The sequence below is a fragment of the Syngnathus acus genome, chromosome 22 (assembly GCF_901709675.1).
Source record: "Syngnathus acus chromosome 22, fSynAcu1.2, whole genome shotgun sequence".
Taxonomy (NCBI): domain Eukaryota; kingdom Metazoa; phylum Chordata; class Actinopteri; order Syngnathiformes; family Syngnathidae; genus Syngnathus; species Syngnathus acus.
Genome location: NC_051106.1, coordinates 1,719,269 through 1,742,496, shown reverse-complemented (window position 1 = coordinate 1,742,496; position 23,228 = coordinate 1,719,269). Strand labels below are relative to the sequence as shown.

The 23,228-nt window shown below is 42.0% G+C and overlaps 1 protein-coding gene, 1 long non-coding RNA gene and 1 pseudogene across 4 annotated transcripts; 2 read left to right on the top strand and 1 right to left on the bottom strand.

Annotated features, from left to right (window-relative positions):
- The first annotated feature begins 140 nt into the window (after positions 1-140).
- slc18b1 (solute carrier family 18 member B1) lies at positions 141-5,370 on the top strand. Of its 2 annotated transcripts, none has more exons than XM_037242063.1 (13): positions 141-323; positions 1,171-1,295; positions 1,670-1,765; positions 1,881-1,954; positions 2,545-2,692; positions 3,137-3,293; positions 3,371-3,609; positions 3,682-3,765; positions 4,215-4,310; positions 4,393-4,467; positions 4,656-4,749; positions 4,927-4,976; positions 5,100-5,370. In XM_037242063.1, exons 1-13 carry the CDS (start codon positions 287-289, stop codon positions 5,127-5,129), a joined length of 1,305 nt encoding a protein of 434 aa, XP_037097958.1. In that variant the 5' UTR covers positions 141-286; the 3' UTR covers positions 5,130-5,370. The 2 variants fall into 2 exon arrangements, with proteins under 2 accessions (XP_037097958.1, XP_037097957.1); XM_037242062.1 differs by having other exon boundaries at positions 3,674-3,765.
- An 8,928-nt stretch (positions 5,371-14,298) lies between these two features.
- Positions 14,299-19,883, bottom strand: LOC119115958 (annotated as a pseudogene).
- Positions 19,882-21,085, top strand: LOC119115961. 2 transcript variants are annotated; one of them, XR_005096213.1, is made up of 3 exons: positions 19,882-19,966; positions 20,654-20,748; positions 20,831-21,085. It is a non-coding gene; the product is annotated as an uncharacterized LOC119115961 (long non-coding RNA). The 2 variants fall into 2 exon arrangements; XR_005096212.1 differs by lacking the exon at positions 20,831-21,085 and having other exon boundaries at positions 20,654-20,793.
- Positions 21,086-23,228: the final 2,143 nt, after the last annotated feature.

Genomic DNA, 23,228 nt, shown 5'->3' with positions numbered 1-23,228 from the left:
ATATTTTTCATGAACTCACCTAAATAACTTATTATTACGCTAGATAGTCTTTGCTTTTTGCTAATTATTACTAGAATTGCCAGTGCTTTTAGTTTGAAGGCGCTCCCGGAAGCAGCCGCGGTTCTGTCTTAACTCAGGAAGTTAAAGTAAAGCAAGCGAAAGTGAGCTTCGGCGTGTGAATTTTCGCGAGTGCTTGTTAATGTCAGCCAAATTCTCTTTTGTTTCTTTTCGACTATCGCAACATTTTTACAGCAACCCGCTGCAAGTTGTTCACTAAAGAACGAAAATGCAGCCCGAAGCGGAGGCAGACCTTCAGTCACAAGGTTGGTTACTTTTGCCCGAGGCAATTTGATAAGGCGCAGCATTGTGCAATCATGATTATTGGCACCGCACAGATTTGAGGTTTGGGATTCAATCTGATTTGCAACCAAGTTTTAGGGATTTTGATGATTAATATAAAAACATCAGTGCCACTGATTGTATGCAGTTTGGGATTCTTAAAAGAGACAAGTTGTATTAATCATTAATTAATGATTAATTAATTCATTATTAATTAATGCAAGAACAAATAATTTCAAGGGGAAAATAAGCTTCAATATAAGTGCATTTATATTGCTAATTTTATAGTGTGGATTTTTTCACAATGATGAAACAATGTTAGCTGATTTCGTAATTGTGTATTTTTGAAAATGATTCTTACAAGAACCAAGTTGAATATTTTGTTTAAAAAAAGATTAAAATGACAATAAATAATTCATAACATTCCCAGAATAAAGTGGTGTATTTTACATTAGCATTTTATTCCATTAAATATTAAGGCTGCACAATTTGTCACAATTTTAATGGGTATGCTGATGCTCTGCTACATTATCTAAGGACTTTCTCAGGCAGTAGCCAGCTAACCACCAGGGGGCGAACGTAAGATTGAACCTTCATTCAGTTGTCAAAATAACAAGGGAGTGCACCACTGAGAGAGGAAAGTAGAACAACAATTGGAGATGCGCTTCAGCTAGTGATCAGCATCTGTTGTTTGGATCCAGGGCAAGTGACGTTAGACAGTAATAGCATGTTTGTTCAGAAAATTGGACATTCTTGAATATGTTATTATTTATTTGTAATAACGCAGCCCAAATATACAAACATAATGTTTCGACTTTTCTTTGAAAAAAGAGGAGTCGAGGCAGCCTCCGGCAAGGATGACAAAACAGCAGATCCTCACCTTGATATCCATGGCGTCCGTCAACTTTAGCTCCATGATCTGCTATTCCATACTGGGACCCTTCTTCCCCATAGAGGTACATGCTCCTAAACCGGACCCCAGGGCTACCCTAAAAAGTGCATCTCAGTTAAGGGCTTTAAATAACCTTCATGAGTTCTCTCAGTGCTTGCATCAGTATTCAAGAGAAAGAAGTGCCAAGCTAGCTAGATAGGATACATATATGGATACATACTCTCAAAGGAAAAAAAAAAAGAGAAGTACACGTTGTGCATTGAAAACATGATGCAAAACACAATTAATAACCCATAAGCAACGGATATTTGAACTCATAGGGTGCTGCAACCCTTGTAGCGAGACAATATCATGATACACAGACATATATTCTTTATCCTCTGCCCGGTTGGCACACAGATTTAAGAGTTCTGGTGCGCAATGAATGTTTGTGCCCAGGCAGAAAAGAAAGGCGCATCTCAGACAATGGTGGGCGTCATTTTTGGCTGCTACGCTGTGAGCAATCTGATTGGCTCGCTGATCTTGGGCCGCTATGTAAGTACAGCATGTTCTTATGTATGTTGTGTATGTGTGTAATGTGTATGATTGGATGTGCATTCACTACATGCACACTTACTGCGTCTTTGTTCTTTTCCCCCCTCTCTATCAGATTGTTCAAATCGGCGCGAAAATGATGCTCATCACGGGACTCTTTGTGTCGTCAGGCTGCACCATACTCTTTGGGTGACAATCGTTTTATGCAATCAGAATTCATATTAGGGTTCTTCAAATTTTGCCGCCGCCAGGGAGTTTTTCCCGTTGACCTCCTCAAAATCCTCGCAATCAAATCAATCCAATATAACTACAGTAAATATAACTACTGCTGCTTTTTTGAGAAAAAAAAGTGCAAAGAACAAAGACGTAGTTTGTCCACATAAAAAAGTTATTGAAAAATAACATATACCATATATATATATATATATATACGTACATATATATACGTACATATATATAAATAAAAAAATGCTATGGATATGCAGGTATGCATTTTTCATCAAATATGACTTACCGTAATTTTCGGACTATAAGTCGCACCGGAGTATAAGTCGCACCAGCCATAAAATGCCCAAAAAAGTGAAAAAAACCCATATATATGTATATAAGTCGCTCCTGAGTATAAGTCGCCCCCCCACCCAAACTATGAAAAAAACCGCGACTTATAGTCCGAAAATTACGGTAATTTAGTCCAAATTAATTTGCGGTCCCTCAGACTATGACTCGCTGATGTTTGAGAATCACTAACTTAAAAGACTGGGTTTGATTTCTTCTGACAGGCTGCTGGACAGAGTTCCCGCCGGTAGCGTTTTCATCGCCTTGTGCATCATCGTGAGGTCGGTGGACGCCGTCGGCTTTGCAGCCGCCATGACCTCTTCATTTGCCCTCTCGGCAAAAGTATTCCCAAACAATGTTGCGACTGTTTTGGTGAGTGTAGACGTCCCTTTGTCTTGGTCTGGCATGTTGTTTACACGGTGCGATCACGAGCGCTCACGTTTGAGAGCTGCTGTTGCATTCCCCGTCGGCTGTTTCCTTGGGAAATGCTCGCCAGTGCAAGCATGTAAGGATTACTGCGTGAGGCATTAACTGGTCGGGTTTGATCAATAGGGAATCTGTTGTGGGGAAATTATGCAACTCAGTTTGAGCTTTAAAAATACACGCAATCAACAGCAACCTGATTTAGCCAAAAACGAGCTTTTTAGTCCTTGCCTTAACCGTTGGCGATCAGTTCAGAGGGGCAGTTTAGTTGGACACGGCCACGGGTTCTGAGCTCCTTTTTTTGTTCCATAAACAGTATTATTCATTGTGTCTTGTCATAGTTGACATGTGGAAAATGCTCATGTGACTGATTACAGCACTTTTTCCATGCAGGGGAGTTTGGAAGTGTTTACTGGCCTGGGCCTCATCCTGGGACCACCCGTGGGAGGCTGGTTCTACCAGTCCTTTGGATACGAGGTTCCCTTCATGGTGCTCGGCTGTTTCCTGGTGATTATGGTGCCGCTCAACATCTACATCCTCCCTTCTGTCGGTATGATCCCATGTTGGTTTTCAGCTTAGCCAGCAAAGTAGTCAGGTCTGATCAGTAAACTGCCAGTCACTTCTCAGACGCCGCCTCGTCAAAGAGCTCCTTTCTGAGACTTCTCAAAAACTTGAAAATCATCCTGCTCTGCTACGTCATCTTCACCCTGAGCTCGGGTCTGGGCTTCCTGGACGCCACCTTGTCCCTGTACGCCGTGGAGGAGTTCCAACTGTCCGCCGGCTATGTGGGCCTCATCATGCTGGGTCTGTCCTTCCCGTACTCGCTGGGCTCCCCGCTGATAGGTTTCTTCACAGATAAATACCCCGTGAGTATGAAAAGCCATCTTTTCTTACGAGTCTTCTTTTTAAGCGTCAGCCTTTGACCTTTAGGCGTCTAGGAGCTGGTTCATGGTGATGGGAGGCGTTGCCACGGCTGCTGGCTTCCTCTTGATGGGGCCTGCCCCTTTCCTCAACATACCAAGGTACTTTGCAACTATGTGGAAGCACAGCACTATTCATGAAGTACTTTCAAAACAACTCCAACTGGAACAAAGTGTCACACACACTGATAAAGCTCAAAGCCAATGAATCAAACTAATTCCAAAACGCACAAAGTTATGTGCTTTATTTTCAGTTAGGAGGTCAAAAAAAAAACTAGCATTGTGACCTCCTCCAGCTTCATCTGATTAGCATACCAAAGAAAGGCCTGCAACAAGCAGGTCAAAACCCGCGGCAAAGAAAGATTATGCAAAATCCACTTGGCCGCATTTGGTTCTTAAATTGTAAAAATAAGTTACTGTAAGACAACAATTATTACATGTCCAGTGAAAATATTACAGTTGTATAGTCATTAGATTTCGGAACATGAATGCACGTACCTTCAATGCGGCCCTAATACAAGTGTCTTCGTGTTCTCAATCCCCATTCTCAGGCAACTGTGGCTGCTGGTTGTTATGCTGGGGGTAATCGGCTTTTCCCTGGCCATGACCGCCATCCCCATTTTCCCAGAGGTCATCAAGTGCGCCTAGTGAGTGCCCGGGGTGACGTTTTGCAGTCTTACATTGCAAAGGTCGAGAGAGATCATTGGTTTCTTGCCTTCTCTCGTGTAGCGACAACGGTTTCGAGGAGGGACTGAGCACTTTAGGAATGGTGTCGGGGTTGTTCGGAGCGGTTTGGTCTACAGGGTGAGTTAAGTCAAACTCGTCGGATCTGATCAATACGGAAATCAGGGTGCAGAGCTTTAGAAATCCATGAGAGGTTAAAAAAAATCACAAGGCTTCAATTTATGCAGAGCACTAGACTGATTAACCAGCAAAGTAGTCTGGTCAGAAAAATAGGGAAGCTAAGACGTATGCTTGTAACCCGTTTGTAGGATGTTTTACGGGCCCACCATGGGTGGCGTCATCACACAGCGGCTGAACTTCGAGTGGGCAGCCGCCATCCAAGGAGGCTTGGCATTCCTGGCGGTAATCCTGGCGTGTCACCTTTGATACGTAGTTTTTTTTTTCTCTCCAATTGTTATTTTCCCGTGTCAAGCTTTTAAACAAATAAAATTGTTGCTATTGCCTGTGGACTTCCACAAGCGCATTCACAGTAGGCACACACATTTCAAGTGTTGATGGTGTGATGCAATGTGTTGTCAGGCATTCCTGCTGGCGATCTACTACGTCTCACATCCGGGGACGCCGCAAAAGTAAGCGACATGTTTCAACAGCACAAACTAATTAGTACAGAATGTGCCGAAAGTTGGCAGACAAAAAAAGTTTAAACATCTAACCAAATACATAAAACCTTGCTTGCCTTTTTCCATCTACAGGCTTCCCGACAAGCGGCAACAAACGGATGAAAGACTCCCACTATTGCATGAATAAAATACTTGAGTAAAATTGTTCCAATGTGCGTGAAAGCAGCCTGGTTGCCTACCCTCCATTAGCAGATGAATGTCACATCACACACACTAAATGTTTTGATTATTGTGTACTTGTCGGGACACGATTGTCATGTACAATTTCAAGTCAATGCACCCTGGGACCCTTTTTTTTTTTTTTTTAAATAAATCTTGTATATATGTAAATGCCAAATAGTCAGCTGGCTCCATTGTACTTTTATCTTCAGGGCATAAAAAAAGTACTATGTGTTGGGTTCACAACATTTATTTGAACAGAATCTCACAGAGGCGGGATATGTCTTCGAAGGCAAGCGACTTCTGCAGAAGGGCACAACCCCAGACACACAGCGAGTGTGGCTGAGATCCGCGCCTTCCCTCAGTTTGGTCGTGCCTTTTATTGAGGAACAAACAATGGGGCAAGTGTACATGAATGCATAGCTTCTTTAGACAGGAAGGACATTCCACAGCACAACAGGATACTATCTCGGACAGAAGCGGTATGGTCGGCTCGTGACTTTAGCTAGACAAATGGGACGGATACCCCTGTGGCGGTCTCATGATCTCCACTTAAATAGGACGTTTGTCTGCTTCAGCTATCACATGACAACCTCATGTCCTGTTTATGGATAGCTAACAATGGGGCTTATTGTATAGCGCGACTCGTGACTCCAGACATAAGTTCCTTAGCCAGCCATATGCTCCCAAGTCAACATCACGAGGTCAAAATGTCACATCCTGTAGAAAATCCTGCGCACATAAGTACCGTATTTTCCGCCCTAAAAGGCGCACCGGGTTATAAGGCGCACCTTCAATGAACGGCCCATTTTAAAACTTTGTCCATATATAAGGCGCACCGGATTATAAGGCGCATAAAATAGAAGCTATACTGCATCAAACTGAGGTTGACTAGGGTTGCGGTATGCATCCACTAGCCAATAACCAACGAGCCCTCTGTAAACAATCACGTTTCTCAAACGATCTCCTATAAAATGATCAGAACTGACTAAAGTTCGATCTAACGCATTGGTACTACTTACCTGTTTCCCTTCCATATCGATCCGTAGATTTACTCGAAACATTAACAGAGCAGCCTATTTTGACATGAAATAGCCTGGTACGTATAGCAGCTATCGCAATAGCATTAGCCATCCGCAAAGTCTCACGAGCCTCAGCTCGCAATCTCCCATGAGCCTCAGCAAAGTGTAAACAATCGCGTTTCTCAAACGATCTCCTATAAAATGATCGGAACTGACTAAAGTTCGATCTAACGCATTGGTACTACTTACCTATGTTTCCCTTCCATATCGATCCGTAGATTTACTCGAAACATTAACAGAGCAGCCTATTTTGACATGAAATAGCCTGGTACGTATAGCAGCTATCGCAATAGCATTAGCCATCCGCAAAGTCTCACGAGCCTCAGCTCGCAATCTCCCATGAGCCTCAGCAAAGTGTAAACAATCGCGTTTCTCAAACGATCTCCTATAAAATGATCGGAACTGACTAAAGTTCGATCTAACGCATTGGTACTACTTACCTATGTTTCCCTTCCATATCGATCCGTAGATTTACTCGAAACATTAACAGAGCAGCCTATTTTGACATGAAATAGCCTGGTACGTATAGCAGCTATCGCAATAGCATTAGCCATCCGCAAAGTCTCACGAGCCTCAGCTCGCAATCTCCCATGAGCCTCAGCAAAGTGTAAACAATCGCGTTTCTCAAACAATCTCCTATAAAATGATCGGAACTGACTAAAGTTCGATCTAACGCATTGGTACTACTTACCTATGTTTCCCTTCCATATCGATCCGTAGATTTACTCGAAACATTAACAGAGCAGCCTATTTTGACATGAAATAGCCTGGTACGTATAGCAGCTATCGCAATAGCATTAGCCATCCGCAAAGTCTCACGAGCCTCAGCTCGCAATCTCCCATGAGCCTCAGCAAAGTGTAAACAATCGCGTTTCTCAAACAATCTCCTATAAAATGATCGGAACTGACTAAAGTTCGATCTAACCCATTGGTACTACTTACCTATGTTTCCCTTCCATATCGATCCGTAGATTTACTCGAAACATTAACAGAGCAGCCTATTTTGACATGAAATAGCCTGGTACGTATAGCAGCTATCGCAATAGCATTAGCCATCCGCAAAGTCTCACGAGCCTCAACTCGCAATCTCCCATGAGCCTCAGCGAAGTGTAAACAATCGCGTTTCTCAAACGATCTCCTATAAAATGATCGGAACTGACTAAAGTTCGATCTAACGCATTGGTACTACTTACCTATGTTTCCCTTCCATATCGATCCGTAGATTTACTCGAAACATTAACAGAGCAGCCTATTTTGACATGAAATAGCCTGGTACGTATAGCAGCTATCGCAATAGCATTAGCCATCCGCAAAGTCTCACGAGCCTCAGCTCGCATTCTCCCATGAGCCTCAGCAAAGTGTAAACAATCGCGTTTCTCAAACGATCTCCTATAAAATGATCGGAACTGACTAAAGTTCGATCTAACGCATTGGTACTACTTACCTATGTTTCCCTTCCATATCGATCCGTAGATTTACTCGAAACATTAACAGAGCAGCCTATTTTGACATGAAATAGCCTCGCGGGTACAACAGCTATTCGGTGACGCCCCCTGACTACAGTTGCCGTAATGCTGGGAAGCGATGCGACCTTGTAATTTACTAGTCGTACTAAAACGTACTGAAACATTTTGGCAGAGCACTGTGTACAACCAGTATGGATCAACAAATTCATCAGTTGATCCATATATAAGGCGCACTGGCCTATAAGGCGCACTGTCGGCTTTTGAGAAAATTTTAGGTTTTTAGGTGCGCCTTTTAGGGCGGAAAATACGGTAGATACATAGAATCCAATGATAAAAAGTATGTTTTTCCCAACATTCCCCCCTGTTTAACATTGGAATTCATGGGAAAACAAAACATCAACTAATAACTACATATTAGGGGTGTAAATCGCGGGTTTTGTCACGATACGATATCATATCGATACAAAGGACCACGATACGATTATTGCCAATATCTTAAAGCCTGCTGTGATTCATTCACGATATAGTGCTCCACGATCGATATTTTTATTTTTATTTATTTTTTTAAAATAAAAAATATAGAACAATATCCTGATTTATAACAATTCATACGCAAAATCAACAAGGGACTGCAAACTCTTTATTTAGGAAATTACAAGAGTATTGTAGTATACAAAGTGCTTATTTTAACACTGAACTTTATCGAGTTCCTATATTTTTTCTCATATAAGTAAAGAAAAATGAATATTCTTTCTTTTTTTGTAATACCATTAACTTTAAAGTGCATTACTGAACTATTTATTTACAATAATTTTAATTGTCCGTTGAGCCATCTTTTCTTTGGAATCCAAAGTGCTTCCAAACGAATGACTTGAAGCCCAAAGGGGAGCGAATTTCCTCGTCTTCTTGGACACTAGCCATAGCACCAGCCCAGGAGCCGCGTAGTTGTCGGCTCCCCTTTCACGTGCCTGCTCTGCTCACAACACAGCACGCCGCGTACTGCTCCCGGAAAGAGGAAGCAAGCAACAATGAACTGGATTTCAAAATAAAGTCGCGTCTAATGTCCGAGGTCAAACACGGCGATATAAATCGATGTTTACGTTTAGCATCGATGCCAATAAATCGTAGAGCATTATATCGATTAATCGATGTGTATCGATGAATCGTTACACCCCTACTACATATGTGTATAAATGAGTATACGCCTACACAATATAGTATAGTAACATCAAAAAGTATGAAAGTTTACATTCCAGAGTTTATCAGAACTACAGCTTTCCATTCGGCTTTGGCCATGTTCGTCATAATGGAATGTATTTTGTTCTGGACCATCAAAAAGGAAAAAAAAACAAATAGGTAGGCGATTTACGCAAGGTGGTCCCACTCATCTTGTTCACGATGGACCAACATGATATTCTGGACAGCAAACGCTGATGTCAACATTTTAGTCATCATGTGACGAATACAAGGTATGATGCATGATGTAAAAATACAGAGAAATAACAGTATGGCAACTAAAAGAACCGCGACTTTCAAGAGAAGTTGCCTCCAATTGCCATAAAACAGCCACCAAAAGGGATGGACATCCTTGGACGGAGTTGTCCTGGGACATAGCCCTACGGAGGTTCCGAAGTCCTTGTAGGGCATACTCGATGTTGGTGTCATTTTCTCCTGGGATGTAGGTACAACAGGAGGTCCCAACTATTTCACACACACCTCCTTTTTCGGCAGTCAGGAGGTCCAAAACCATTCGGGACTGCAGTGTCATTCGTCTCAGGGCTTGCAACTCCGTCTGGTAACCTGTAAGGGCCTCTAGAGTAAAATTGGCAAAGGTCTTCAACCTGTAGTCCATAGTTTCTATTCGAAGAATAGTCTTAGCCACACCCGCCTGTGGGAAGAGTGTGAGAGCCACCTTTTGTCCTGTGCTCCAAAGCTTGTATTCATCTGGTACGTCTGAGCCCCAGACACTGTCGTAGGGACGGAAGGTGGGAGCAACAGCTGCACGTGTCTTTCGCTGATGATGTTCCTGAAAATGTGTCAGACTGAGGAACACAGTGTGATCTGACACATATACGGGGGCACATGTGCCATCCCATTGTCCTGGAAGGACTGCGTAGCCTCGGCGACCGCAAAGCCACCATCCCCCTTCGATGATAGAGTGGGGATTTTCGCCTCCTGCTAGGATTTGTCGGATTGCTACTGTGGTATTCATCGAGGTCTCGCTGGAAGGTTCTAGAAGTGCGGTGGTGATGCAGCATTTTGTATCTCCCACTTTTACTCCATCAACACGTCTTCGTCGGAAGCACAGGGGATGTGAGATGGTTTCACTCACTTCGAGAGTCACTGGTGCGGGTGTGACGACAGAACTTCTTGACACTATTGTGAATGGCCTTGAGATGTTGTAACAGGGATGGGCGGCTAGTTGTGCCTCATTAATTCCCGACCGTCTGAGTCCTTTGAGGGGATTAAACCCAAAAGCCCTTAGTATTGCGAAACACCATCCATCTTTCTCTGGCATGGGTCGGGCATGTAGGACGGCATGTTGACTTGATCGTGGCATTATGGAACATACATAACATTCAGTTTGATTGTATGTTTTGGCCAACATTGACACATACTGGTACCACATGTTGTCTGCATGTGGTATATCTGGGTTTATCTTTATATACTTTGTCAACAGTTCGGTCGTCGTTCTCTTGATTCGAGCGGAAGTTCCACTTTCCCCTTGGGGACCCTGGACACTCCATGTCATTGGCAAGTAGGGGTGTAAATCGCGGGTTTTGTCACGATACGATATCATATCGATACAAAGGGACACGATACGATTATTGCCGATATCTTAAAGCCTGCTGTGATTCATTCACGATACATCACGATATAGTGCTCCACGATCGATATTTTTATTTTTAGTGATTTTTTTTAACTAAAAAATATAGAACAATATCCTGATTTATAACAATTCATACGCAAAATCAACAAGGTACTGCAAACTCTTTATTTAGGAAATTACAAGAGTATTGTAGTATACAAAGTGCTTATTTTAACACTGAACTTTATCGAATTCCTATATTTTTTCTCATATAAGTAAAGAAAAATGAATATTCTTTCTTTTTTTGTAATACCATTAACTTTAAAGTGCATTACTGAACTATTTATTTACAATAATTTTAATTGTCCGTTGAGCCATCTTTTCTTTGGAATCCAAAGTGCTTCCAAACGAATGACTTGAAGCCCAAAGGGGAGCGAATTTCCTCGTCTTCTTGGACACTAGCCAAAGCACCAGCCCAGGAGCCGCGTAGTTGTCGGCTCCCCTTTCACGTGCCTGCTCTGCTCACAACACAGCACGCCGCGTACTGCTCCCGGAAAGAGGAAGCAAGCAACAATGAACTGGATTTCAAAATAAAGTCGCGTCTAATGTCAGAGGTCAAACACGGCGATATAAATCGATGTTTACGTTTAGCATCGATGCCAATAAATCGTAGAGCATTATATCGATTAATCGATGTGTATCGATGAATCGTTACACCCCTATTGGCAAGCATGCTACAGCCACAGCACAGACAAGCACTCCTCTGAGTGCCATTTTCCGTTCAGTTCCACAGAGCCACCTGAACCCCTAGGGAGCTAAATGGTCAGGGTTCTTAGTTCTTCACCGGTTTGAGACTGATGCCAAACTATAATTGGCAACCCCTTTGCAGCCGGATACTTCGCCCTGACCGGGGCCTAGGAGCCAAGCACTCTCTGCAGCTTACAGTGGCTGAGATGTATCCAGCTGGGTCTTTCTGCACAGCTGTGGGTGTGGCGAGTAGGACTTGGAATGGTCCCTCCCATCGGGGTGAAGACCACGTCTTTCGTTTGATTACTTTGATGAAGACCCAGTCACCTGGTTTTGCTGAGCCATCCTGTGGAGATAATGGAGTGGAGGGCAGTAAACTTGCATTTGACACATTTTTCGTTTGCATGGTTTTGATCATGTAGTCAGCTAGAGTTAGCTCTTCTGTGTCTTTGTCTTGATCATGTGAGATCAGAGGGAGCCTGTATGCTCTGCCATGAATGATCTCATAAGGGGTTAAACCCTTGCCACAGGGCATAATCCTCATATAGAGTTTTACCAAATCTAGACATTCGGGCCATGGTCTTCCAGTTTCTGCCATGCATTTGGTTAATGACCGAATTGACAAAATGTGGTCCGTTGTCACTGTAAATGGTCTCTGGGATGCCATAACTGGGAATGATGGTCTTGCAGATAGCCTTTGCTATTGAAGGAATAGGGTCAAAAGACACAAAACCCGCCTAGCCACAATAACAGATACGCTCACATCTCTTTGGATAAAGTATATAAGCAGACAAGTATATTCATGGAGTCAACCAAAAGAAGACATAACTAGACATTCTTTGATATAAGATAATAACAGAGGTTGCTACAACTTCACGATTCAATATGTATTTCTGTGCACTGCAAAATAAATGTCTTTTGATATGTTGCTTAAATAGCTTAATGACCCTTAAGGAACTGTGTAATGCATGCCTGATGTTTGTTCTCTAAATCATGGACACGGCCAGAGTCGTCTTGACCGTACAGTACTTGATTATATCTTGTGTTTTGATTAAACGTCATATGTCGCCTAATGCGAGACGCCAGCTTTTCGATTACTACTGAACGCTCTGCACAGAGGGAAATATTTTGCCTAACAAAGAAAAGATATGGTGGGAAGCATGATTAAACTAAGAATATAATGATGTGAGCAAAGACATGGAGTATCAAAAGAACTAACTTTGCATAGTCAGGGAACAGTAATAGATTAATGATGTTACAGCCAAAAAGCTCACATAAATTCGTACAAAATGACAAAAGTGAAAGAATGAGGTACGACAGCATATGTGCAAGGATGGAGGAGAATGTTTACAGGAAGGTCACTCGGAGATAAAAACCAGCTGGTGCCAGAAGGAGACAGCCAAGGACTCGGCCAAAGATGATCACCAAGGCCGAAAGACGGGATGGAAGACAACAGCCCCCACACACACACCGAATCGTCCATAACCAGCACCCACTCCCATGGAATCAAACTCTACTGCGAACTCGCCCCACCCCAACGACTCATCACCCATCAAACTCGCCACACACCGGCCTGTCCAACTGAATATAAGCTGACCAAAGAACCTTGAACGTTGCCTTTTCTGAATGGAGACTTTCTGCTCTTGAAAGGCCCTGTGCTGTATTGTACTTTCCTGAAAACAGAGCTTTCTTAACAAGAATTGTGATTGAACTCAACCAACCTGTGTATGTCTAATTTCTGCTTCAGTGTCTTTGCATTTTCCTAAATCTGAAGAAATTAAACGAGCACGCAGTGAGTAAATTGGATAACAGGTGATTGGCAATGGCTTTTGCCGTGAGGCGCAGATAGCGCGCTCCCTAAATTGTGGACCAAATCCAACAATATCATTTGTCTCAGTTTGAGCATGTCAGGGTCCAGGAGTTTTCTCTGTTGTTCACAGGTGGCGTCCATGAGCAGGGTGGCTGAGGATCCATATGTGATCTGATCTGAATCCGTTAAGGGGAGGCTCTTAAGGAGCTTGCAGCCAGCAGATCCTAGCCTGAGTGTTTGCCACTGTTAGGTACCTCCATGCCCTCATATTCATTCACGCTTGGTCTACCCTGCTCGCTTTCGCTGCATCACCTGGCACTCCGGTCTGCCCGTTCGCCCACCGCCGCATTCTTATCGAGCCATCCAACAAGATCTATTGCTTCTCCTGGATCCCTCGCTGACTTCCTGACAGATTCCACTCCTCCCTGGCAGCACTCACTCCGCCTTCGGACGACCAGTTCTGTTGCTCCTGTCCCGGACCCTCAGCTCAGCTATTTCCTCCCCACCTCAATAAACATTTAAAGAGCTCCTCAGTCTCCTGAGTGTGTTCGGCATGTGGGACAAAAAAAACGGACAAAAACGATGACAGAGCAATGGACCAGCATCCAAATGTGCATATATATAATAAATGCAGCATTTCATATGAAATGATGATACATGGGGTATAAAAATGTTTTTCTTTGTGACGTTCCCCTTAAAGATTGCCATTTGCATTATGCAATACAAATGGTCCAAACAGTGGAATGCTGATAAAGGCTTTTCTCGCTCTAATGATTAGAACGGTCAAAGGAACCTGACAGCAGGTACCAAATCAGATGTGATTGAAAACTGCAAGATTGTAACACGTCATCCTGATATTGCACTGCTGTGGTCTCTTGGTCTAAAATTATATCTAAATTGCATGTATGGGAGAAATAGCCTTGTACATCACTGCTGATTGAGAGCTTTGACTTCAGCTCTTCAAATATACAATATACAGTGAAACAATCAATTTAACCGACTAACCAAGATTTGTCTGTAGCCTAAAAACACCAAATAGAGTATTGTTTTGTATCTTTGTGGCATAAAAACATCCAGGGTAATCCAAAATCATTGTAAATAAAAGTAAATAAAATATACTAAAAATGTTGACAATGGCATTGACAATATTGAAAATCAACAATGATGATCAGAAACCACCACAACAAAGATGCATGAATTGGTGTTTTCAGTTATGAATTTATTCAGCATTCACTCTTATATGCAGATTTTCCTTATCAAAAATAATTGCATGGTGTGAATTAAAACAAAACCAAAAGGCTTATTTTCATTGTGACTTAATGAGAATCCAAATGGAGCACCAAAAGTTATATCACTATGAGAGTGAGATGTCAATAGGCTTAAAATGAGTGTAAAACGTGTACCTCCGGCGCACCCACATTGCAGGCTTGATGGATAAAGGGACTAATGTCGTAAAGTTTGATAAATATCTGGTATTGTCATTTTTTGTGTCTCGTCAATTATCTGCCAAGTATAATTACACTTTAGCCCGAGGGCCAGAGTATGTGCTTCTTATTTCATGTTTCAGTTTGTCACCACCTACTTGAATCCCAGCTAACTGAACAACTGGGGTGACTATGAGTAAGTACCCTTAGGTTTCCAGCAGATTTGGACTGAAGTTGCTAGATCTTGGTGACAAGATGTCTTACAAGCCTTTGGAGATCTTTTGCACGAAGACTGCTGGTCGCTAGCACCTCCGCATGGTTTGCTTTCTCATGAGTGTCATAATCTGTCACAACCTTATTGGTGATCAATGAGAGACCCAGGACACGCAAGCCACAATGACGAGCCACCACTACTTCTGGGACTGTGCTCATACCTAAAAGATAGAAGTAAAAAGAAGTAAGATGTACAACAAAATACAGCATTTACTACATGTGATTTAACCTTCTGTTTATGTTATCCCTGTTATACAGGATCGGGATGTACATCATACTGTACATGTGCATGATGTGTGCAGCCTCGATGTTTTAAGGAACATCACAAGGCAGCCGAATCAAAACTTTCTGATTACAAAAAGAACAATAATCCCACTTCATTTAAAATGCATGAAACCATACTGCATTGTGAGTGCAATTTGTTTTTCACTTTTTATCGTTTCTCTTTTGAGGAGAGTATCTCCACTTACCAACAGCATCTGCCCCAAATTTCTGCAGGACGTTGCACTCCGCGATGGTCTCAAATGATGGTCCAGCTACCATACAGTAAACGCCTTCCTGCATGAAACAGCCACATTTCTGTTCTTGTCCTGTCCGAATGGCCAAAGCCCTCAGGTTCCGGTCATAGGCATCTGACATGGAAGGGAAACGCACTCCAAACCTGAGGACGAGGCATATAGATAAGATAGAGAAAACGAGAGGCTGTACAGGTACGATTCCGAGAAAAAAAGAAGACATTGCGTGCTTTTATTAAAGCCGTTGCACGCCGATCAATGCAACTTAACTGAACTCACACCTGGCATTTGACACTAGAACACATGCCTCCTGCCATGCCATAGAAAATCTGCTACTCCTGGTTTCATCCATCTATCCATCATCTGCACCGCTTGTCCCCACGGGGGTCACGGCCTATCTCAACTGTCGTCGGGCAGTAGGCGGGGGACACCATGAACCGGTTGCCAACCAATCACAGGGCACACAGAGACGAACCACCATACGCACTCGCACCCGTAGGGCAATTTGGAGTGCTCAATTAGCCTACCATGCATGTTTTTTGGGATGTTGGAGGAAACCCGAATTGCCCGGAGAAAATCCACGCAGGCACGGGGAGATCATGCAAACTCCACACACGGAGGGCCGGCAGTGGAACCGAACCTGCACCCTCTGAACTGCGAGGAGGACGTGCTAACCAGTGCACCGCCGTGCCGCCTTGTACCACAAACATAATGGCGTATTTTTCAGGAAAGCAGCATGTTTCCTTTATATATTTTAATAACACGAAGAAAGGACAGTTGAGCAGCATTTTGTCACATTACTTCGTCTCTTTTGGGTGGGCCTTAAAAATATTACAAACTGGAGATTATATTGGATGTTGAGTGTTACCTGTCTTCGTTGTGCCCAACCAATGGGCTCTGGCCAGTAAAACCGGGCAAGTTGATATGATCTTTAATGACCATAATATCCCCCACATTGTAGCTGCCATTGAGTCCACCTGCTGCATTTGTCACAATCAGAGTTTCCACACCCAGCAGGAAGAAGACTCGCACAGGGAACGTCACCTACAGTCACAAATATTGTGCATTATAATTAATGTATTGCTTTCAATATGTTCAGAATGTTCCATTATTACTTGATCAACGTCTGACAAATATAGATACAAATATATACGTATGTGTGTGGCATCACTGAGGGTTGCATTGATATCTACGAAGTGGATATTTCTTTTTTAACAATACTTTCGAAGACGATGAGCGACCCTTAATGAGTGAGTCCTGATGTTTTGTCATCATCGTTTATTTCCTCACTTGAATGAAAGGGGAGAAATCAGTCAACCAACAAAAAAATAAACAAACAAACAAATAAGGAAACAAACTAACAAATAAATAAATAATAATAATAAATAAATACATATGTGCAGGGGATGTTGCAGGGCCAGCAAAAACATTTAACATTTTGCTTCAAATCAGGATGCAGCCAGAACTTCAAGACTGTTCTCATCCTTCATTGTGGCTGAAAACCCTTTGACTGCTTCACGTATATGAACTCTATGTTGAACATCTGTCACCTATTCTTCGTAATGTTTGCTTAGTTGGCTATCTTGGATTACCCGTGTCATAATGGGACAAAGAGCAAAATCTGTCTAAAGTCCTAACTGGGTGATACCAAAACTGTCATATTATATACTGTATAACTTCTGTTTATTATAGATATGAAACTGGGTTTTATGATTGTCTTTATGTGAATAGGCTTATCACAACTGGTGATAAGATTAAACCATAATACAATCTCAACAATGTTACAAAGGTCAATCCAATGCTGACACAAATGAAAAGCATCTTCTCATCTCCAGCTGATCTTTCAGCACAATTTTACAATTCTCTCTAGGTGGAACACCAACCAAATGCAGCAGTTTGTAAAATCTATGAATTTCCATAAAACCTGATACAGTTCTTACACTGTGTAGGCTGTGGCCTTCGTAGAAGTGGAATCGACCCTGCATGCAGACACACTCCCGGCCCTGGAGCTTCCCGAAAACCAGTTGTCCGGCATGACCTACCACTAAACAGAGCATAAAAAGTAGAAACACCAACTGAGTTTTCCTCTGACACATTTCTGCTAAAATGTCAAATGAAAACAAAACAAATCAAAAGGTACCAGTGCTAGTTGGGAAACCCGGGATGTCCTTATATGGGAAAATGATTGATCCTCTATTAAGTCAGCCAAATCGCCCAGGCCTGACCCACAAATGATGGCAACTCGGGGCTTGTGCTTGATGCGGGACAGCAGCCAGTCGGCAGTCCCTTTGCAGTCATCGTAACTGGATCTTAAAGTCAAATGAATTATAATGATTAATGCCAAAGGACACATTTTCAATATAAGATATGCACAGTAAACAAGGCGAGAGGAAAAACACATCCAGACAAAAATAAACAAAATAAAGAGGTAGGAACGATAATGCAGTGACCAAGCCCTTGCCCTCGATTTTTCATGGCGAATCCTTGTCAGGATCGGTAAACACATGTTAAGCCCCACCCTCATGATATGGCACAGGCTGAAATCTTTTGTAGTTTAGATCGGCCTGTGGATTTAGGATAACTACTTTAATTAGGACAAATTCTCTTAGGTAAGTGCAAGCCATGGAATTCACAATGGTCAACTCCCTGTTCAATTCTTGGGATGGATCCATTTAAGACTTTTTTGTGCATCCTCTCATCATAGACTTGTCCACTGAATTTCATGTCCATCAATGAAACTGCTGCCTGGCTCTATGTGAATGACTTAGTACTTTGCATACATTAGAAGATGCGGATTTACAACCACTGGAATGTTTCGGGGCATGCCTAGGCCCTCCAAAATGGCAACGAATGGAAGAATAATGAAAAAGACAGTGTTTCCGAGAGCGCCTTTGCACTTGCCTGGTTCTTTGGCCCTGAATATTTGACTGAGGGCATTAGTAATACAATCAAGACTTGTGTGATGACTCGTTCATAATGTTCATTTCATGCTACAAAGTACTTCCTCTGTTATTTGAATGCATTCTTGGAAGAGAGTCTAATTGTTTAAAGGCATTTTCCTCATTTGGTTTAGGATGACAAGCTATTGCGACACATACAAGAAAGTGATTAAATAGATTGTCATTTGCAGAGGTTGCCCTTCACGTTTATCCCAAGTGTTAATGGCAGCATTGTACACACTACGCTGAATCATCAGACTGTTGTAATGGATAACCGCACTGCCTTCATTTTAGATGCCAGCATTCTCTTTCGTCTGTGATTCATATACTCAGAATTGATCCAAGCAGCTATGCTTATCGTTCTGTTTGAAGTTCAAAACTGCAAAGATCAGTGTGCTTACACGTGAGTCATTTGTTTCATTGCGCTTTATTTGCTGGCCGGCCAGTTCGGCAGCACACAGATGATTCACCTTGAGGCAACACAAAAGTGAAACTGTAGTGATAAGATAGTTTGCTAGTTTGCTCAATAAATTATTCAACGACAGTAACACTGTCAAATTAAAGATTAGCCAACATGAGTAAGCAAAACAAGAAGTAGTTAAAAGCACTTAAAAAAGAAGAGATTTCATTTTCTTAGAGAACAGAAAATATACTGTAAGACAGGGTTTTCCTAACTTTTTGACTAAAAAAATATTTTAATTGGCATCACATCAAAACACAGTTAAAACAATTCGTACACTCCATATTTAATTATTAAATGAACTATTTAGCATCGTACCACCCCATGTAAACGATTTATTAAGCAATACGTTTTTTGGTTTTCTTAAAAAGTAAAAAAAAAAGTTATTTTTAAACAGATGAAACAAATGAACCTTTATTGTTTTGTTTTGTTTTGTTTTGTTTTGTTTTCCCCAAAATGTTGCTGGCTAAATTGTCCTTGGGGGGGCTGTCCCATAACTTTTTTTGTGATTAAAAATATTAGCAATGGTCCAGTAAAAGTTGGAAAACACTGCGCAAGGTGATTTACAGTTTATAAAAACTAAAGGGTATTTTGACGTCAGCGCTGGGGAGTGGGCCTGGAGCTCTCCGTGGTGCTGTCAGTTATCCCCGCTTTCAGCGCTCGGCTCAGCTCGGCGAGTCACTGCTTGCGCGTTTGGCAAGATATGATACTATCGGTGGACCAGAAAGTTAAAACGAACCTGGTTCACAACGGTAAAAAATACCGGGTACATATTTTTGCAAGCCATTCGACTTAATTGTGCTGCCTGTTGGCAGAGATCGATCCTCCAGGCTGATCCGAAATTGTTGCCTTGGCGACATCACGACGGTGCATAAAACGTGAACGTAAATAGGATCAAAATTTACGTCATATGTCAAATCTGTTATTTTTAGTGGAGCTGATCAATTGTGTATTGACTGATTTGTTCCTTAAGCTTCACCGGTCTTACATTTAAGCGCCTCACGGTTCCTACCTTGACAACGGCACTTCCATGTCCTCTGGATGAGCTGGACCAATCGATCGTCTGGAGGCAATTTGTTTTTTTTGTTGCTTTCTGTACTTTGATTGTTTGCGTTGTTATGTTTAGTTAAACAGTCGCGCCGACTTTCATTTCCAGTCTTTAAGCGGAGTAAATCACTGGAGGACGCTGGACGCTATGACGCCAGCGAAAGAGGCGGAGCCAATCCCACTAGGGAGGAACTGAAGTTTATATTGTGTAGTACACCGAAAATGATACAAGTAGAGTTAGGCTTTAGTTATTTATTAAAAAAAAAAAAAAGTTATCAGTAGGGAGAAGTAGGTAATTGGTTAATAATTCACATTTGTTGTTCTAACTTTGAGCTCTTTTGATTGAGGGTGTTCAAAGTGCTATGCAAACTTAGCTTTATGTGTACACAATTAAATGACTTGGAAAATACCTGTGCAGCACAAAGAGTAAATGCATTTCTCAAACACAAAGAGCAAAATCTTGCAATTGACCCCATGGTCTGATATCAAAGAAAGGTCATGATAAATGGATAATGACTGAAAATATTCTATGCTTTTAGTTCAAAAGATATTGGCTTCCTTTCGTGTCGTGCACAACCTCTTGTCATTTCAGAAAGACCACCTGGGAACCTAATGAAAATTTGCACGACATAAAATGAATGGATAGATGATTTGAAATATGCAGGGAAATGAATGTTTTGGATACTATAAACGTATTATTTCTTTTTTTGCACATACGTATCATCAAGGAACTGGTCATTGTAGTGCTGTGTTTAGTCTTAGGTTGCCTGTAATTCAAATTAAATTCAGAGGCTTGTTTGTGCTTGCAGTTTTCCATAAGATAAGATGATCTGGCCAAACTATTTTTTGTTTTTACTGATGTCACTGATAGTGTTATTTTGTTTGTCTGACACAGGCGTCGGCAATGGTGTGGAATCTGAGTATGAATGTTGTCTTTCAGCAGGAGTCCAGGGTGCGTTTCGCCTTTTGCATGAAGTCAACTGAGAGAAAGTAAGCTCACCAGGACAACAGGAAATCAAACCATAATCTGAATAACTCAGCACATTCCATTTTTTATTACTCTTGTTACCAGGATTTGATTTGTTCCATGGCCTCTTAGTGGAACACAATGAAATTCTAGAATTCAGAAGTGACCATTTGCACTTCAAAATGCTTGAAGTGGATTTGAAAAGCTGAGGATTCATCTAAAAATTCCAGGATTGCCATCACTTAAATCTCCTGTGTCGTTCCACTAACCTACAAGTGACCCTGCTTCAACACGCACGCACGCGCGCGCACACACACGCACACGCGCACGCACGCACGCACGCACACACGCACACACGCACACACGCACACACGCACACACGCACACACACACACACACACACACACACACACACACACAGCCTCCATTATACACTGGTCTCACTCTCCTCAAGCTCTCTTCAAGCTGTTCACACAGTCATACATTATTTTCAATTCACGATCCTCATTTGAATTTGTCCCATCTCAAGGTTCTTGATAAAACAACCCACTCATTCCAATTTTGACATATTCCAAAAATTCACGCAAGAGATGCTTGCATTCATTTGATTCCATAAGCTTTTCATTTCCACAAAATTTGCAAATTTATGGCAATTTTTCTTCCATTCATTCCTAATGGCACATTCCACGTTTCACATTTACATTGTCCCAGTTTGAAATTCACATCATTCAGCCCATTCAAGTCACACCGGGGAAAGTTTTCAACATTCCCAAAATCGCTAAATTAAAAAATTTATGTTTTCACGTTAACTTATTAATCCTCAAACTTGGCCAATAAAAGATTGATTAAATTTTCTGCAAAATTTCACAAAATTCATTTTTTCACCTCTAATTTCTACATTTTTCCAACTGATTCAATTCTGCTCCAACATCATTCTGTTGCATCCTCTAAGTATTTATGAATCTTTTATGCCTTCACACGCAATTTCTCCAGAAATTGCATTTTCTTGTTTCAAAATAATTTTGCCTTTTTGTGTCGTGGTGCAAATCGAATAGACCGCAGTCTAGTAAATTTCCTTGCACACTATTTTAGCCAATTTCATAATTTTAACACATAGACACACATAAACACACAGAAAACACAAGGACAAGACAAGGGCCCACAATAAAGACACAATACACAAACATCAACAAACAGCGCTGCGCAAACGTCTTCATCTATTTGATGTTTTGGTTTTACTATTTTTATTTATTTTTTCATATTAGTGGCCTTATCTTTCAATAAGGTTTGACACCTGTATCATTCGCATACATCAGCATCGTTTATACTTTGGGGAAACTTAACAGCCTTCGTCATGCTTCTTGTTTGTACAGGAGTTCTAATTGACTGACCATGACATATTTTGCTATTATATGGGGGAGTTTACAGATCTTTTAAATTTAGATGCATGTTTTGCATAGGAGCAGAAAGAGCTTTTTGCCTCAGGCTCCTCTGCTTAACAGTGCGCCCGCGCACTGTGGCTTCATTGTCTGACAAACATACTTGCGGTCTCATCGCTCTTAATGACACTTGCCTCAGGTTTGGTAACTTATTTAACATAAATACTTCTCATCTCCTTATACATTGTCAGTAACACTTTGACGGCCCCCTATTTTGATGAATTTAGTCCAACTGCCAAATCCTAGGGATTTCTAAAGCTGGAATGTTTCTTTAGTGGGATAACGACTTTCTGTGGTAATTCCTGCTTTGACCAGTTTCCTGGTGAGGAAACCTTGCCTGTGCTTCCACAGAAATTCGTTATTTCTTCCCACTATATTACATGCAGCACATACGTGCTACCATTCACACACACATTCACACTGCGGAATTTTCTTAACACAACGAGGTGTATTTATGTCTACAAGTTCCATCTGTAGACCGAATTCCTATTTCTTGGAATTCACAAGGACTCCGCCGCCCTTACCCGGGTACCCTTTTTTCCGGGGACTAAAATACCCCAACCACGCAGCCAACGAAGAGGTCTCACCGAATCTCTGAAAGATTTCTCTTGAAGATTCCGTCAATCGTCGCCGCCGAGAGGTGCTGAACTGGACTTCGCCGGCCTGGTGGATGAACATCGCTCCCCAGGGCTTTCCTTCAGGGTCCTGGGACCTCTGCCGTGCACGGATTCGGCGTCTTCAACACTCCTCGGATCAGCGAGCAGATTTTCAGGAATCCCGGACGAGCCCCCAAAAATGTTGGGTTCACAACATTTATCTGAACAGAATCTCACAGAGGCGGGATATGTGTATGCTGAGATCCGCGCCTTCCCTCAGTTTGGTCGTGCCTTTTATTGAGGAACAAACAATGGGGCAAGTGTACATGAATGCATAGCTTCTTTAGACAGGAAGGACATTCCACAGCACAACAGGATACTATCTCGGACAGAAGCGGTATGGTCGGCTCGTGACTTTAGCTAGACAAATGGGACGGATACCCCTGTGGCGGTCTCATGATCTCCACT

Coding starts and splice junctions, on each gene's coding strand:
- slc18b1 (XM_037242062.1), top strand. CDS start 287: ATGCAGCCCGAAGCGGAGGCAGACCTTCAGTCACAAG. Junction 1,296..1,669: donor GACCCTTCTTCCCCATAGAG/GTACATGCTCCT, acceptor GTTTGTGCCCAG/GCAGAAAAGAAAGGCGCATC. Junction 1,955..2,544: donor GGCTGCACCATACTCTTTGG/GTGACAATCGTT, acceptor TTCTTCTGACAG/GCTGCTGGACAGAGTTCCCG.